We start from the raw sequence: 15,998 nt of genomic DNA on the forward strand, positions 1-15,998 counted from the left end.
CGATCTGGGGCCGGTTTGAATAAAGCTGCACCGAGCGGTCCTGGGTCCTCACTTCTCTTGAGCACAGGCCCCGGGCGGCACGGTCAGGTCATACGGGGGCGGGTGTGACTCACGTTCTAAAAGCTGCCAAACTGCTCTCCAATGTGCTGGCGCCCGTCCGCGCTCCCGCCAGCAGCCGAGTGCCCGCCGCCCCGCATCCTCGCCGCCCCGGGACCAGTCCGCTGGCCCACGAGCCATGCCGAGCATCTTTTTGCAGACTTTGGCGATCTGTCACCCATGAATTTCTCCGGGGAAGCGTCTCTTCAAATCTTTGGCCTTTTTTTAATGTGGAGGAGTGGCCTTGTCATTGACTTACGTTCTACACCCATCATGGATATCCAGTTTTTCCATTGCTACCGTAACAAATGACTACAAGCTCAGTGGCTGAAAACAGCAGAATCACCTCGTTGCGGTGCTGGTGGCAGAGAGGGCGGCCAAGGTCTCCCTCCAGGCTGCTTCCTCCCCGCAGGCTCGGCCCGAATCCGGTTCCTCGCCGGTGCAGGCTGCCGGCAGACCTCGGCCGCACAGGTCTGGAGGTCTGGGCTCGGGCTCCCGCCCGATGTGAGCCATGTGTCCTTCACCACATCTAGAGGCTGCGGCTTGCCTTGGCCGCAGTGCTTCCAAGCCCAGCGACGGTGGGTCGGCGCGTCAGACCCCTCCGGCCGACCGAAGTCGAGAATATGATTAGGTTTCCAGAGCTCAAGTGGTTGGTTTAGGTCCACTTGGGTAGTCCAGCATGATCTCGTCTCAAAATCTTTAATCACATCTGTCTGCGACGTCCCTCTTGCCATCCATTGTGACACGGTCCCAGGCTCCAGGGAGGAGGACCTGGGCGTCTGCGAGGGACCACGGCCCCTCCCGAGTAACAGCCCCGCATGCGGGCTCCTGCTGAAGGCCCCCGTCAGGTTTGCGCTTCGGAATGCTGTCTCCCAGGCCATGGTGCACCTTGCTTTCCCAACGGTGCCCAAGGAAGAGAAGGTTTTCATTTTGAAGAGTCCAATTTATAATTATTTCTTCCGTCCTATTAAAGAAATCTTTGCCAAACTCAAGGTCCCTAATAAGACTTTTCTCCCGCTCTCTTCCAGAAGTTTTGTAATTTTAGGCCTTATATCTCAAGCTACTTTTTCTACATGGTATGAAGTAACAACTGAGGATTTTTTTTCTCTGCGTGTGGTTACCCCAGTGTTCCGGTCTCTTCGGTTAAAAGCATCATCCTTCCCCCACGGCACTGCCTCGGAACGTTTGTCGAAAACCCTCTCACTGTAAATCTGTGATCTCTTTCTAGACTCTGTATCATGGTCAAGGCCCCGTGGCATCCCGGTCCTGCCGTCCCTCTGTAGTATTCTTTGCTATAAGGCATTCGAAGTTGTCCAGTTCGTTCAATTTCGCAAAATCGTTCTCGCTAAGCTAGATCCTTTGTATTTCCATATAAATTTTAGAATCGGGCGCCTGGGTGGCTCAGTGGGTTAAAGCCTCTGCCTTCGGCTCGGGTCATGATCCCAGGGTCCTGAGATCGAGCCCCACATCGGGCTCTCTGCTCAGCAGGAAGCCTGCTTCCCCCTCTCTCTCTGCCTCTGTGCCTACTTGTGATCTCTGTCAAATAAATAAATAAATATTTTTTTTAAATAAAAAAAATAAATTTTAGAATCAGCTTCTCAATTTTTGCCCAAGTCTCAGTTTTGTGACTGGGGCTGAGCGGACTCTGCAGGACAGCATGGGGAGAACCGACAGCGGACAAGGCCGACTCCCCCGTAGGACGGCCCCTCTCTTGCTCACGGACACTTCCCACCGCGATGTGCTGTGGCTTTCGGTACACAGAGCTTACTTATCTCCCGTCTGACGGAGCCCCCGGATTTCATTCTCCGAGTGTGCCCCGTTGACATGCAGGAGTACAAGTGAGTTCTGAATACTGACCTTGTATATGGCTGCATTTCCTAAACTGTTACCGGCTCTTTGCTGCAGGTTCCTTAGGATCTTCTACGTGAAGGAGCGTGTCACCTGTGCATAAGGACCTTTCCCTTTCCAACCGGATGCCTTTTCTCCCCTTTGGCTGCCTTACCACGCCAGCCAGCGCCACGGTCTGATGCTGAACGTGCTAGATGAGGACATTGTGCCTCTCTCCTACACGGTTACTGACAGCAACTCCTCGCTGTGGGCTCATCGATCTCTCCATGCAGTTCAGTCGGCTTCTGCCAGTGTCTGACGCTCTGCTCGAGGTGCGGGGACACTGAGGACTGTCACATTGTTTCTGATGACCTGCCTTTTCACTTACGCCCCTGGTAACACTCAGGCAGCAAAGCCTCGGTCCATGCCGCACTCGCCGCTCCAGGCTCCGTCGGTTGGCAGGCTACCGAGGCCGGTGTTCCCGTCACGTCACTCTTCGCTTATTTGCGCCTGACTTCCTGTAACAGTGTGCAGCCCAGTCGTTTTACAGCCCAACCTAACGATCTGTGAACAACGGACTTCACCCTGCTCGCGCCCGTGCAAGCATCATTCGGGGAGGATGCCAGACTCCGTCCCCGATCTTCCACTGAGCCACGCGCACACACAACTCACCACCTTTCAAACACGTTACCCAGCGATACGCCATTCAGAGTCACACAACCATTACCACGGTCCAACTCAACGTTTTCATCCCGCCCTCCTGCCCCCCGGAACACTGCCCCAGAGCACGCACTCCCCGGCCGCCCTCCCCAGCCTCTGGAAATCACCACCCGCTTGTTAGCTGTCTAGTCACCCGCCTGGGACATTTCACAGAAGCGGCATCACACAGCACGTGGCCTCCTGCGCCTGGCGGGCTCCCCCAGCCGCGGCAGGTGCCAGCAGCCAGCTCCTCCGTGGGCACTTACCACACCTCCCAGGGGATGGATATTTGGGTTATTTCCGCTTTCTAGCTATTAACCGCTAAAAATAGCTACTGAATACTTGAATATTCCACATGGAATGCTGAATGGTCTGAACATCTGTAGCGGGGCCCACCAGCCCTCTTGCTTCCCTGATGCTCAGTTGCCAAGGGACACAGCTAAACCCATCTGGGCCGATGCCAGCTGCGTTCCCAACAACCCCCACCCGCTCATACCGATGCAAATATCAGCGCTCGCCCACAAAGCCCCCGGCGCCAACCACTCACTCCCCTTCCCAGTGCCGCAGCGCACTGTGGGGAACGCACTTGTGCAGTCTACATTCCAGACTACTGCCCGAGGCAAAATTACTCAATTTTAATTGCTCCCACTGCTCAGAGCCAGGCTGCTTTCCAGAAAGTCCGTACCTATCGACACCACCACCATGAAGAGTTCCCACGCCCCTGCAACACTTAGGGTGGTTATGAAACCTCTGATAGCCACGGATCACATCCCAGTCACCTGCGAGGGTGAACGGCTTTCATGCTTTTTCTAACTGCTCTCTTTCCTGGACAGCATTTGAGTTCAGCTCCCCAAGCGTCTCACCTTGCGGTTGGGTTGGCTTCCGGCCATCTCTTCTCCGTGGGCACCCGTTCCTCCTCCGCCCTAACCTGCGGTGCTTCTGAAGCCGGAACAGCTCAAGGCCGGTGACCAGCTCAAGGCCGGTGACCTTCCAGGATTCACCCAGAGCTCCCATCTTGTCTCGGCACCTGGTGCACAAACCCAAGGCCAAGCTGGGGACAAGTATTTGCGGCCTCTGCTCTTCCACCTCCAAATTCCCTCCCTCCCGTCCACAGGAAACGGGGTCCGGCACTGGGGCCGGCTGCCGCGTCCTGGCTAGGGACAGTGTGGGTGCACGTGGCCGGGGCTGTGGCGTCACGGTCTCTGCTGCCGGTGCGGAGGTGCCCCCATGCACTGCCTCTGGGCCCCTGTGCCGTCTCTCAGGGACAGGAGTTCACACAGGACGTCCCCTTCACAAACCGGACCAGCGCAAACGCCTTCAGTCAGAATCGCCGGTGAACAGTGTGCAGCGCTATCATCCTGACCAGTGTGGGCCGTCGCAGAGGCAGGCAGAGCTACCACTTCTGTTTACTGCTCGAGACCAGAGAATGGGGTGAAGGGCCTGACCGGGTGCCTGGATCACACTGCACATTACCAAAAGAGCCAGGGGCACCTTGAGAAACATAAGTTACAGGGGCGCCTGGCCGGCTCAGTCAGGGGAGCAGACGGCTCTTGACCTCAGGGTCGTGAGTTCGAGACCCATGTTGGGGGGTAGAAATTACTTAAATAAATGTTTAAAAAAAGAAAAGAAACATAAATTAGAGTTTATAGTAAAAGTTTCAAACATTTAATGAAAAAGAACCTCAGAGCAATGCATTATTTACATACAGGTAAGAAAAGAACACCAAACGCTTGTCCTGGGGGCTGTCGGAGAGTTCGCACAAACCCCATCACCTGGAAGCCGCCCCCGAGCGCTTCCCCACTAAAGCACGGGGCGGCCACCGGCTCCTCGTCGGCATGCGGGGCTCCTCAGATCAGGTCAGCCACTGAGAGACAGAAAGGAGTATTAAGGAATAATAGGAACAAGAAAACACACAGCTCTACCTGGAGGCTCACAACAGACGTCCCCAAAACAGCCAGAAGGAGAACAGGAGAAGGGCCCCAGGGCCGCCACAGCGGGGCCCGGCGGCCGCTCACCGTTCATGGGCATCTCATCGATCTGGGTGGAGTAGTACTGCTCGATGTCCCTCAGGATGCGGATGTCGTCGTTCTTCACGAAGTTGATGGCCACCCCCTTGCGGCCGTAGCGGCCCGACCGCCCGATTCTTCAAGAGCAGAACAAACCGTTTCAGAGGACGCAGCGGGGAAGGCGCCAGTAAGCCCCCCGGCCGGCAGGCCCCCGAGAAGCCCGCCCGCACCTGTGGATGTACAGCTCTCTGTTGTTGGGCAGGTCGTAGTTGATGATGAGGGACACCTGCGGGACATCCAGCCCCCGGGCCCACACGTCCGTGGAGATGAGCACCCGACTGCGAAAAGAGAAGGAATTTGAGGTGGTCGCCTCAGTCACGCAAGTTTCAGGCTGGCGGGGCGCCAGGTGGCTCCGTCCTTGATTTCGGCTCAGCTCGTGATCTCAGGGTCCTGGGATGGGGGCGCCGCATCGGGCTCCACGCTCAGCGCACAGCCTGCGTGTCCTCCTCCCTCTGCCGCCCCCCCACGGTAAATAAAATCTTAAAAAGAAAGGTTCTGGACTGGCTCTAAGTTGAAAACATGCCGGGTCGCTGTCACCCAGCCCCCCGCAGGTGTGAGGGGCTGCGGACGGCAGTGACCTGTGTGCAGGGCACTCTGCGTCCTCAGCTGCGCCGGCCTCCTGCGCGCTCCAACTGACAGAGTCCAGGACCTCTCCCTGCACTGCGCCCAACCTGTGGAAAGCCAGTCCCGTCCGTCACTGGGAAACACATCCTACTTCTGCCTGGCAAGGAGCGGGGGACGGCAGTGTCACTGACTTCGGTGCGGGCTCCGCCGTGTTCCAACTTGAACTGCGACTCGCGCCACCTGCCCTTCAGCCAGGACGGGATCGGACACACCCCCGGCCTGCACCGTCCAACACAGAGGCTGCGCGAGCACCCGCCGGCCGAGCACCCGCCATGTGCCCAGCCTGGAACGGGGGCTGTGGACGTGTCACACACACAGCATTTTGAAGACTCAGAACAAAAAGAAGTCAGAAAAGTCTTAATTAGGATTTTTAATGCTAATTACGCGATGAAAACACTGAAATGACATGCCACATGAGGTTAAATAAAATGTACTAAAAATCAACTTCACCTGGTTCTTTTTATCTGTGTTACTGTGGCTGCCAGGAGATCCCAGGTTACACCTATGGCTCGAATCCTAGCTTACGGGACGTGACCGTGGGGACGCGCTCAGAGTGCGAGGGCACAGCAGCGCAGGAGAACAGAGTTCAAGATGGAACAGGAAGGCATCCCAGCCACATCATCACCCACGTGCGCAGCCCCAAGGGGAGGAGAGAACAGGACCCCGGGCACGCGGGAAGGGGAGCCCAGGCTCGGCAGGTCACACGGCCGCCAGACATAAGCAAAGACGAGAGCCACACCGAGACCCATCAGGGGAAGAAACGGGGAGATGCAAACACAGGAGCAGGGCAGCAGGACTTCCCATCGGAAACAACCGTAACCCCAGGGTTCTCTCAGCAAACCCCTCCCTCGAGACGTCGGAAGGGGCATTGCACAGTGAAGCAAACACTGCCCGACTAACTAAAACCCGCACCCTGTCCCCGGTAGCCCCAAAGTAAACACATAAAGACACTCTTCAGGGAGAAGGAAACCCAACCCATACAGGTCAGAGACAAAGGAAAAGAGAAGAATGGGGACCACGAGTCTCAGTGTAAACACATTCTGTCACGTGAAGATGTCGTGTGGTTTCCACGGAAGGGGAGGGCCACTGAAGTCCTGCTTCCAGCCTCTGCGGGCCGCGACGATGGCCCCAGTGCGCATCACGACAGGTGCCGATGTGCTAAGGGGCTGCTCAACTCACGAAGGTAAAAACACTTTCCAAAACCAGAACTGGGGAGAAGGCATCACAGTGAGAAGAAACCCGAGAGAAAGAAACAAAGGAGAAGAAACATGAGAAGTAAAGTGCACCTACGACGCGCGCGGTCAGTTTAACCCACACACGCCAGTGTCGGCATTAACGGAACCGGACCGGTGGCTCCATAAAGACAGGATCACCATCAGACCACAGGAGAACCACCCGAGACACACTGCGAGCCGCGCGCACCAGGGACACCGCAGCCTGTGGCCGCAAACCGGAGACAGAGGGTGTGCAGGAGCCTGGAGGGGACAGCCAACCGGAGGGGACAGCCACCGGATGCAGCCGTGGCGGCATCACAGCAGGACCGGGGACATGGGGACACAGGTGCTTCGGTGATGAAAGCCACTCCTCCAGAAGCAGAGGGAGCCCACAGGTGCAGACCCGGCCTTAGGACACACCGGCGGGAGCACAGCAAGCCTCCCAGAACAGCGTCCGCGGCACTCTCAACGCCGATGGGACGGTTCGGGAAACAAAGGCCAGGACGCAGAGCACCTGCACCTCCAGGCCCGCACAGGACGCAATGCATGGCCACCGCACAGCGCTCTGCCCGCGCACGCACGTACATGTGCACCAGCGTCTGAAGGGCAGCGAGCACTGGGCCACCGAGCACACCCCAGCACGAGTCGACAGAGCGCGTTCTCTGACCACAGGGGGATTTAAAGACCCACCACAAGAGGATGAACAGAAAATCTCCTCATCCGGCAACGGAGAAACATGCTTCCAGTAAGGCGACTGGCCTACCCAGCGAAGGCGCCCTCACGGTGGCCCCCACCACAGCTGGGAGCACGAGGGGAAGCCGGCACAGCCCGCGGACAGAGAGCCCAGGGAACACCACCGGCGGGACCAGGTGTGGAGAGGGGCTTGCCCACCTGGCGCCGGACCGGAACTCCTTCATGATGGACTCGCGCTCCTTCTGCGGCATGTCCCCATGCATGGACGACACCGTGAAGTTGGCTTCCCTCATCTTCTCCGTCAGCCAGTCAACCTGCACGTCAAACCAACAGACGCGCTGTGAGCTCGGAAACCAAACCAGGCGGTACGTTCTGGATTCACCACAACAGCCTACGGCACAACCGATGCGCGCACAGCCCAAGTGCTCTCAAAACTCAGACCGGTCAGGGTGCCTGGGGGGCCCCATCACTAAGTCTCTGCCTTCAGCACGGGTCCTGATCCCACGGTCGGGATCAAGCCCCGAGTTAGGTTCCCTGCTCGAGGGGAGGCCTGCCTCTCCCTCTCCCATCCCCCGGCTTGTGCTCTCTCACGGTCTGTTAAGTGAATAAATAAAACCTTAAGAAAAACTCAGACCGATCTGCACTGGATATGCAGGAACTGCACTTTCCCTAGCATGTATCAGGGCAAAACTCCTCTTGTTTGTTCCATACAAATTTCTCAAGAAGGAAAAAAAAGACCGTATCTCACTGTTCTTGTTTGAAATTCAAATTCGCATCTTTTTTGGACGGTGGCCCAACTCCTTTCCCTGTTTCCAGGGAGCCGCCAGGGGCTCTGCACTGAGCCTGCACACAAGCATCACTTGGAGGCCTACAAGACCCAGGCCCAGGTCCCACCTAAAACCAGTGACTCCCGAGCCTTCTCTGGTGGGACCAGCATCGACGCGTCTGCACAGGCCACTGGATACGCCCGACCATTCGCTTCTAAGCCGTTTCAGAGAAGGGCTGACCGGCGTTCCTCAGAGAACCAACCTTCTGTTCGGGCCAGAAGGACACTGAACAGCTCGGGTGACTGCGTACCTTCCTTTTGGTGTTACAGAAGATGACCGCCTGAGTTATGGTCAGCGTGTCGTACAGGTCACACAGGGTATCAAATTTCCACTCTTCCCTCTCCACCGCCACAAAAAACTGCTTGATGCCTTCTAGAGTCAACTCATCACTAGAAGACAAAGACAAGTCCTGGGAACACATTCTTCCGCCAAGACCTGTGGGCGGACACAAGCCAAGCACTGCTCCCCCTACCCCACGGCGGCGCCCGCCCCTCCCCACCATAGCCCTCCCTGCGGTCAGCACTTCCACCGCACGGGCCACATGCCGGCTGGTCTCAGCCCTCAATAGCCACGAACCCTCGTATCATGTATTTTACTGCCACGACACTGATGGACAAACGCCATCAGCTAGTTGAGAGTTTGGAGATTACTGGGCCAGAGGGGAACACACATACAAAAGCTGGCTTTTCAAAACAGAAAATAAAATGAAATGAAAAATCCTTCTCATTTTAAGCCCCAGATAGAACTATGTGGCTGTGCTCTCCAACCACCCGGACGCAGGGCGTTCCTACCGCTTCACCAAGATGCGGATGGGGTCGGTCATGAACTTGTTGGTCATCTCCAGGATCTCGTGAGGCAGCGTGGCGCTGATGAGCACCACCTGCGTGGCCGGGGGCAAGTACCTGTACACGTCGTAAATCTGCTCTTTGAAACCTGCGACAAACGGTGAGGTGGGGTAGTCTGAAGGCTGCACACTCTGACTCAGAGGTGGCAACCGTGAAGTCTGAGGCTGTACAAGGAATCTCCCCCACGGAGCCGGGAAATCCACGCACCCTGCTCCCCGCGCCTCCCTGGTGGGCTCTGGGCATCTCAGCCCCACAGTTAAGAGCAACAGAAACCCAGCCCTGGGTTGCCCCAACCTCAGTCCTAGCCGCAGCTGCCCTGTGCCACCACCTGCCCGGCCTGGGCAGCACAGGGTCAGCAGGCGAGCGTGTAACAATGCTCAGCCTCCCCGGGCCCCGACAGACCGCGAGGCTGTGACCACACGAATGACAGAGCCCAAGATCCTCCTTTCCAACCAATTCCCAGAGAACACGGCTGCTGCTGGTCTGGAGGCCTCCCCCGAGAAGTGCTGCCCACGGGACTGGAGCACAAGGAGCCACAGGCAGCTTCATCAGACACTAAGGAAGCCCCGAGCGCCCCAGAGTCACTGTGCGTCCCACTCAGCTCAAGGGGAGCCCCTAAGGACACCATCAGCCCCCAGAGACTTGGCCACCAGGAGAACCCCCGAGAACCCCACCTGCACTGCTGGACACTGCCTGCTCCACCCGCACGACCCCGACGTCGTCTGGGCAACACCCCAAAAACCCCACGGTACGAGGTGGAGACCGAGGCAGGGGGTGTGTGCAGGCAGCACAAGCGGAAGGACACTGGAGCAAGGCCCTGGCTCAAGGTGACATTTTCATGACCTGATTCCACACCGTGCACGAAGGCCACAGCTGTCTCGCTGAGGACCAGCACGTATCTGTCATCGGATGTGTTTTGGTAGAAACACGTGAAAAGCCAAAAAGTTCACAAGTCTAGAAATTCATCTTATTAACCGGTAAGAAGAAAACCAGCCTAGACAACCCATAAGACAATTAGTTAAATAAATGACAGAATACCCCGTTGCCACAAAACCAGCTTTCCGGACAAACCGTTATGCCCCGCAATCCGCGGCAGGCGTCTACGCGCCCCATCTCAAGCACATGCCTCGTCTGTGCCGACCCGCAGAAGCACAGGGCAACGCCACGCCAGGCCGGGCCGAGGTGCCACAGTCCTGGCCGCCACCAGCCTCACACCCACCCCCTACGCCCCCCACCTGCCCCAGTAAGAGCAAGGTGCAGGTTCACTTCCACGGCCGCCCCCCGGGGCACGAGGCTTCCCGCAGACACCAGAAATGCTTGCATTCGCTCCACGTGTCCCCTCTGCCGTGAGAGCGCGTTAACAGCTCACGGTCAGGAGGAAATCCAGCTTCTGTGACTCGCACCTTTATTCAGCATCTCATCCGCCTCGTCCAACACCAACATCTTGATGGCACGCGTCCTCAAACTCCTGCGCCGGATCATGTCTGCGCGGCCGGTTTGAAATCGTTAGACCCCAGGCTTCGGGGAAGCAGCCAGCCTTCCCATCGGGCTCTGGAGGATTTCGGGGACCTTCCGTCCACTTCTTACATGTCACCCCCACACACACTCCAGCACGCAGCCCAGCAAACGGAGAACAACGCTGGCTCGTCAGAGCGCGTCTTCCAAACGCTCCCGCCCCATGACTTTCAGACAAAGGCACTTACCAAAGACACGCCCGGGTGTGCCGGCCACAACGTGCTGCCCGTAGTCCAGCTTCCTGATGTCCTCCCCCACGTTGGTGCCCCCAATGCAGGCGTGGCACTGCACGTTCATGTAGTCCCCCAGAGCGAGCAGGCCCTGAATGGAAACCGGGGTTGCGTCTGGGGCCCGCCCTCAGGTCCACGCTGAAGCCAGAGACCTCGGCGTTTCCCCAAAGCGAAGGGAACCTCTACTCCAATGTAAGATGGCACCAAGTGTCACTGACTCCATGATTTGTGTCATGAAACGACCAAAAGACCCACCCTCCTCTTCTAAGCTTCTCTGTGCCAAGACGAAGTTCATTTTACTGGCTTCTTACTACAGAAACAGTACACTTCAATTACAAAAAACCCGGACATACAAAAAATTTGTAATCCCAGCCCCCCAGAGACAATGTTAACATCTTAATCCACATTATGTCTTTATGCTGTTAAGTACAAAATAACAATTATTTTATTAAAACCGATTTCCTACTGAAAAAGGTCACACTTCTGAGACTGCAGAAAGCTCGAGGAATCCCACCAGCTACACTGAAGTACCTCAGCGTAAACCAGCAACTCCTGGTTGGTGACTTATGACAAAATGTCAGGGATCAGGAAACAAAATTTGAGGGAGCCAAAAAACAGGATTAGATTAAATCAGCCCGCCAGCCTTTTCCAACTGAATTAGAAAGCAGGTGCAAAGAGCCCGCCCCGGCCCCAGTGGCTCACCTTCTGGATCTGCACGGCTAACTCTCTCGTTGGGGCCAAGATCAAAGCCTGGGTTTCTCGAACCTGGTGAAATAATGTGTCAGGAAACAGACAATCCTCAGTATCCTCAAGGCAGACCACACTAATTCAGATGAAATTTACTCTGAACATTGCCCTGTGGTAGCCACACATCTTATCTCTTTCCTCTCTCTTTCTTTTCTTTTTAGATTTACTTATTTGACAGACACAGATCTCAAGTAGGCAGAGAAGCAGGCACAGAGAGAGGAGGAAGCAGGCTCCCCGCTGAGCAGAGAGCCCGATGTGGGGCTCGATCCCAGGACCCCAGGATTGTGACCTGAGCCGAAGGCAGAGGCTTTAACCCACTAAGCCACCCAGGCGCCTCACACATCTCATTTCTAATGGAGGTAAACGAATGCAGACAGAACTTCGAGTATGAACCAGCAGGATTCTGGCTTTCAGACAAGAATGTCCACTAAAATCTCTCCCCATTTAAGCAAGGAATTTATGACAGAGCGTTAGTTAGCTCTCATAATGGCGCAGTTAAAAGTCTCTTTAAAAACCTGAGTGAGGATGACTGAAGAGACATTTTCAAACACTGGCCTTTCAGAACACCGCGGTTACAGGAGGAAAGAAGCATTTCTTAGGATCGAAGGAAGGTTCGCTCGAAGAGTGTAAGTTACCTGGATATCCAAACACTGGAGGACAGAAATGCTGAAGGTGGCGGTTTTGCCTGTGCCAGACTGCGATCTGTTAAAGGAAACACAGACACAGGGGTGAAGGACGGGCTACCTGGTCCCACTCACAGCCCCCTCCCATAGCAGCACTCCGAGGGGCAGGCTGCGGAGACCCAAGAGGACCCACACCTTCAGAGCAAGGGGTGGGACTCTGTGGGGTCACGGGTGGTGAGATCAGCAGGTGCACCAGGGGACTCAGCGCCGCATCTATAACCTGACAGGCATTACAGATGGCAGAAAATGGTACATTTCTACCAATGTAATTCTTCTCTACAATTTGGGACTAAAACCATCCTCCAAAAATAAGTTTCCTTATAAACAAGTCTTTAAAATTAAGGCAGATCAGGAATAAAGCCCTTGAGAGAGTATTATAAACCGTGCCACATGCCAACTAGTAAGTAAAACTGCCTAAAAATATGACAGCTTTCTAGAGTAACGGACACAAAAACCAAAAACAAAAGACACCCTGTGGCTCAAGTCAAGAGACAGGTTGACGGCGAGTCCGTGGAGAAGGAGAAAAGCAGTCCTCCCAACGCACTCAGCTGACTGACTAGCGCCTAACCCCGATCCGCGCCAGGAACGTACTGAGCAATAACGTCTCTCCCTTTAATTATCTGCTTGATGGCTCGCTGCTGGATGGCTGACGGTTTCTCAAAACCTGTGAAAAGAAACAGAGAAAGTTGGAAAGTTAGTTCTAACCGTGAGGACACTGGAAGCTCCTTGGGGCATGGACGGTATCCTTTTTTAAGCCCCACCTCACCTCTCCTAACCCAAAATCCAACACACCCAAGCGCTCGAGAAACAGCTGCTGAATGAATTGGGCTGAACTGTATTTTTATACTAACAAGCATCTTATTCACACAGACCAAATCTATAAAACGAACATCGTTACACAGAGACTCCGGTTAGATTACCCAAAACCCCCAACGTCTTAATGGTGGTACTCCTGAGAACGGGTGGAGAGGTCGCCGTTCACTCCAAGTCCTCCTGTGCTGACGACCCAACAGCCTGCATCACTCTGTGCTGTTCCGCTACTTTCTAAGCTACGAGAGCGGAAAACGAACCCAGCACTGTCGTTACCCCTTTCCTCTCTGGATTAGCGGGCGTGAGGTTCAAGCCGTCTATACTGCTGCCGACTCCACGGCTCGGGGGTTCTGCTGGGGCCCACGCTGTGATCCCCCCACGACTGATGCAGCCTCCCGAACTACGACACCACAGCCTCCAACACAGCCACTACCGAAGAACGAGGCTGCTCGGAGGGAGGAAATGTTACCTTCCCAGAGAACGGAACCTTACGTACAAAAGCTGTATTTTGCTTACTTCTGGGTGGGCTTTACACTGTAGGACGGATTTCCCGTCTAACATTAAAACCGTAACAGATGACTCAAAACCCTTGTGATGACCAAGCACACGGACGGGAAACGAAATACAGCATTTGGGGAAGGGGTGTCCTGGATGCCAAGAGGTGGGCAGGACTGTCAGCCTCACTACCAGGCTCGGCTGCAGTGGCCCTTCTCACCTCCCATCCCCTTGCCCTGTCTACACTGCGGTACTATCAAGGGCTGTTGGGTAAAACGCGGCCTAGCCGCACGGGTTAGGCAAAGATGCTGATCGCTCCCATCCGCATCCCAGCCCCACCTCTTCCCAGGCTCCCGACATCTCCAGCGAGACGGCTCACAGGCCCCTCAGACCCACCTGCCTCCCTCAAGTGCTCCCCACCTACGAAAATGGCAGCACGCCCTACCAGCTGCTCACAACACCCAGGAATCCTCCTTCCTCTGCTGCTCACTTTCAACCCAACTCCACCTCAACACCATCAACTCTCCTCAACTCATGCCCCCCACTCCTCCCCTGCCTCACCTCTCACCTCCCTTCATGTCCACACACTCCCAGAAAAACTTCCAAAAGTGCAAATCTGACCCTGTCATTCCCCTGCTTAAAACCCTCCAATGGCTGGGGCGCCTAGGTGGCTCAATCGTTGGGAGTCTGCCTTGGGCTCGGGTCATGACCCCGAGGTCCTGGGATCGAGCCCCGCATCGGGCTCCCTGCTTGGTGGGAAGCCTGCTTCCCCCTCTCCCGCTCCCCCTGCTTGTGTTCCCTGTCTGTCAAATAAATAAAACCTCAAAAAAAAAGAGAAAATTATCTTTAAAACAAAAAACAAAAAACCTTCCAATGGCTTCCCGCTGCACTTAGAAATAAAACTCAAACTCTTCATAACCTCAGAGGATGCTCTGCCAGATCTGGCCCTGCCAGCCGGTCCCAAGTCCTCCCTGGGCTCCCACCACGGAGGGCGCCCGACTCCGAGCTGCAGGGTCCTGGCACCAGCTGCTCCCTAACCAAGACCACAGCTCAAAGGTCAGCCCGTCCTGGGAGCCCCCTTATCGATCAGCCCCGCTACTCCCCTCACCCTGCCCCTTCGCAGCCATCACCACTGCCCGAAGGAAGCTCGGCTCTAGGCTGCGCTTCTCCCCGAAGCCACTCAAGCTCCCTTAGGGCACGAGCCTGCCGGGGTCAGTGGTAAACCCTCAGGGCCCAGACAGCGCGGGTCCTGCCAGCTACAAGCCCGTTCCCGCGGCAGGAGTGACCCCCCGGAGCCCGAAGACTTCGCAGCCCTCGCCGGGCCCGGCGCCGAGCTGTGCACCCAGAACGACACGCCAAACGACAGCGACGCGGGGAGGGCGCTGAGTGCCGGCGGGGGTCGCCCGTCGGAGGCCCCGGGACTCCCTCCTGGCCGCGCCCCCGCCCTCCCCGCCTGCGCCTCGCGGCCCCGGACCGTAGGCGTAGATGCCGCGCAGAAGGTCCTCCCGCAGGCCCATGGTGTCGAACGTGGGCGTCACGTCCACCTCCTCGCTGGTCTCGAATTCCACTTTGGTCATGTCTTCCTCTTTGAGCAGCCGCTTCCGCGCCGACCCCGAGGTCGCCATCGTGGCCGTGGCCGCCATGATCCCGAGTCGGCTGAGAGCGGAGCGCGCGCCGCAGCAGAAAGCGGAAGCAGGGCCGCGCGCCGCCGGCGCCAGGAACTGACGCACCGCGCGCGTGCGTACGAGTGTGCGTCGGGGCCGCGAGCTTCTCTCCACGTGAAAGGGGAAAGGGGGCTGACTTCAGGGAGAGGGGCGGTGCTGCTGCCGCTCTCGCGCGACTTAAGCTCCCGCGGGATCGCGCCAGGGGCGGGGCCCCGCCCAGACCCTATAAATAGGGCGGAGGCGGCCGGGAGCTGCAGTTGAATGGGTTGCTCCGTCCCCGTGTGTTTACGTCTTAGTCCTTGTGTTGGCGGGCCCGGGGCGTCCCGTCCGCACCCTCATCCCGCCGAGGTTAGGGTTAGAGTAACGCAGCGCTGGCGCCGGTGCAAAACCTCACGCCAGCGTCCGCTTTTGGGAAAGCCTCGTGCAGGCTATAACCCGTTGGCCGGGCGCGCAGCCCCGGTGCGGGCGAGTGTGTGGGGGGAGCGCCCCAGGCCGGGGGGTACGGGCGGGGGGCGCAGACACGCCTGCCCCGGAGGGGGGGCCCCGGAGGGCTTGGCTTTCCCCCGGGCACGGGAGCCGCTCCCGCGTCTGGCCCCAGACGTCCCTGAGTGCGCCTGGCGGCGGGCTGCCCCGCTGGCCCCGCGCCGGCCTGGGTCGGAGATGGAGAGTGGCGCTTGTCACCTCGCTTCGTCCCCGATGTCTGGGCCCGCGCGCCCGAGCATGTCTTTGCTCCGCGGCCTCTCGGGGTGTTGGCGGGCTCCCCGGCTGCGAAGGTTCGTGTCGTGCAGGGGGCGGCCGTCTCCGTCGCGAAGCCGGAGGGGGGACCCAGGCGGGGGGCATCGTCGGCAGCGAGCGAGCGGACGGGGCGGCTCCTCCCGACGCTCCGGCCCGCCGGCGGGGTCTGTCCGAGCGGTGCGCGACGGCTGACCGGGAAACGCGCCGGTGACGCTGGTGTTGGGGAGA

The 15,998-nt window shown here is 57.4% G+C and overlaps 1 protein-coding gene across 1 annotated transcript; it reads right to left on the reverse strand.

Annotated features, from left to right (window-relative positions):
* Positions 1–4,258: 4,258 nt before the first annotated feature.
* Positions 4,259–15,063, reverse strand: LOC111160446 (eukaryotic translation initiation factor 4A3). The gene is made up of 12 exons (XM_022523580.1): positions 14,846–15,063; positions 12,658–12,730; positions 12,019–12,085; positions 11,339–11,401; positions 10,595–10,727; positions 10,295–10,375; positions 8,838–8,979; positions 8,297–8,435; positions 7,418–7,533; positions 4,859–4,966; positions 4,638–4,765; positions 4,259–4,486 (listed from the first exon to the last, which is right to left on the reverse strand). The coding sequence occupies exons 1-12, from the start codon at positions 15,012–15,014 to the stop codon at positions 4,470–4,472; spliced, it is 1,236 nt and encodes a 411-aa protein (XP_022379288.1). The 5' UTR covers positions 15,015–15,063; the 3' UTR covers positions 4,259–4,469.
* Between the last annotated feature and the right edge of the window lie 935 nt (positions 15,064–15,998).

The sequence above is a fragment of the Enhydra lutris genome, unplaced genomic scaffold, assembly GCF_002288905.1.
Source record: "Enhydra lutris kenyoni isolate GAN:26980312 unplaced genomic scaffold, ASM228890v2 scaffoldscaffold75, whole genome shotgun sequence".
Classification (NCBI taxonomy): domain Eukaryota; kingdom Metazoa; phylum Chordata; class Mammalia; order Carnivora; family Mustelidae; genus Enhydra; species Enhydra lutris.

What these genes read in the sequence shown, in the direction of transcription:
- LOC111160446 (XM_022523580.1), bottom strand. Translation starts at nt 15,014, where the DNA reads ATGGCGGCCACGGCCACGATGGCGACCTCGGGGTCGGCGCGGAAGCGG. An exon ending in GCGCGGCATCTACGCCTACG is followed by an intron (nt 12,731 to 14,845) that starts GTCCGGGGCCGC and finishes TTCTTTTCACAG; the next exon opens with GTTTTGAGAAACCGTCAGCC. An exon ending in TCCAGTGTTTGGATATCCAG is followed by an intron (nt 11,402 to 12,018) that starts GTAACTTACACT and finishes TTATTTCACCAG; the next exon opens with GTTCGAGAAACCCAGGCTTT.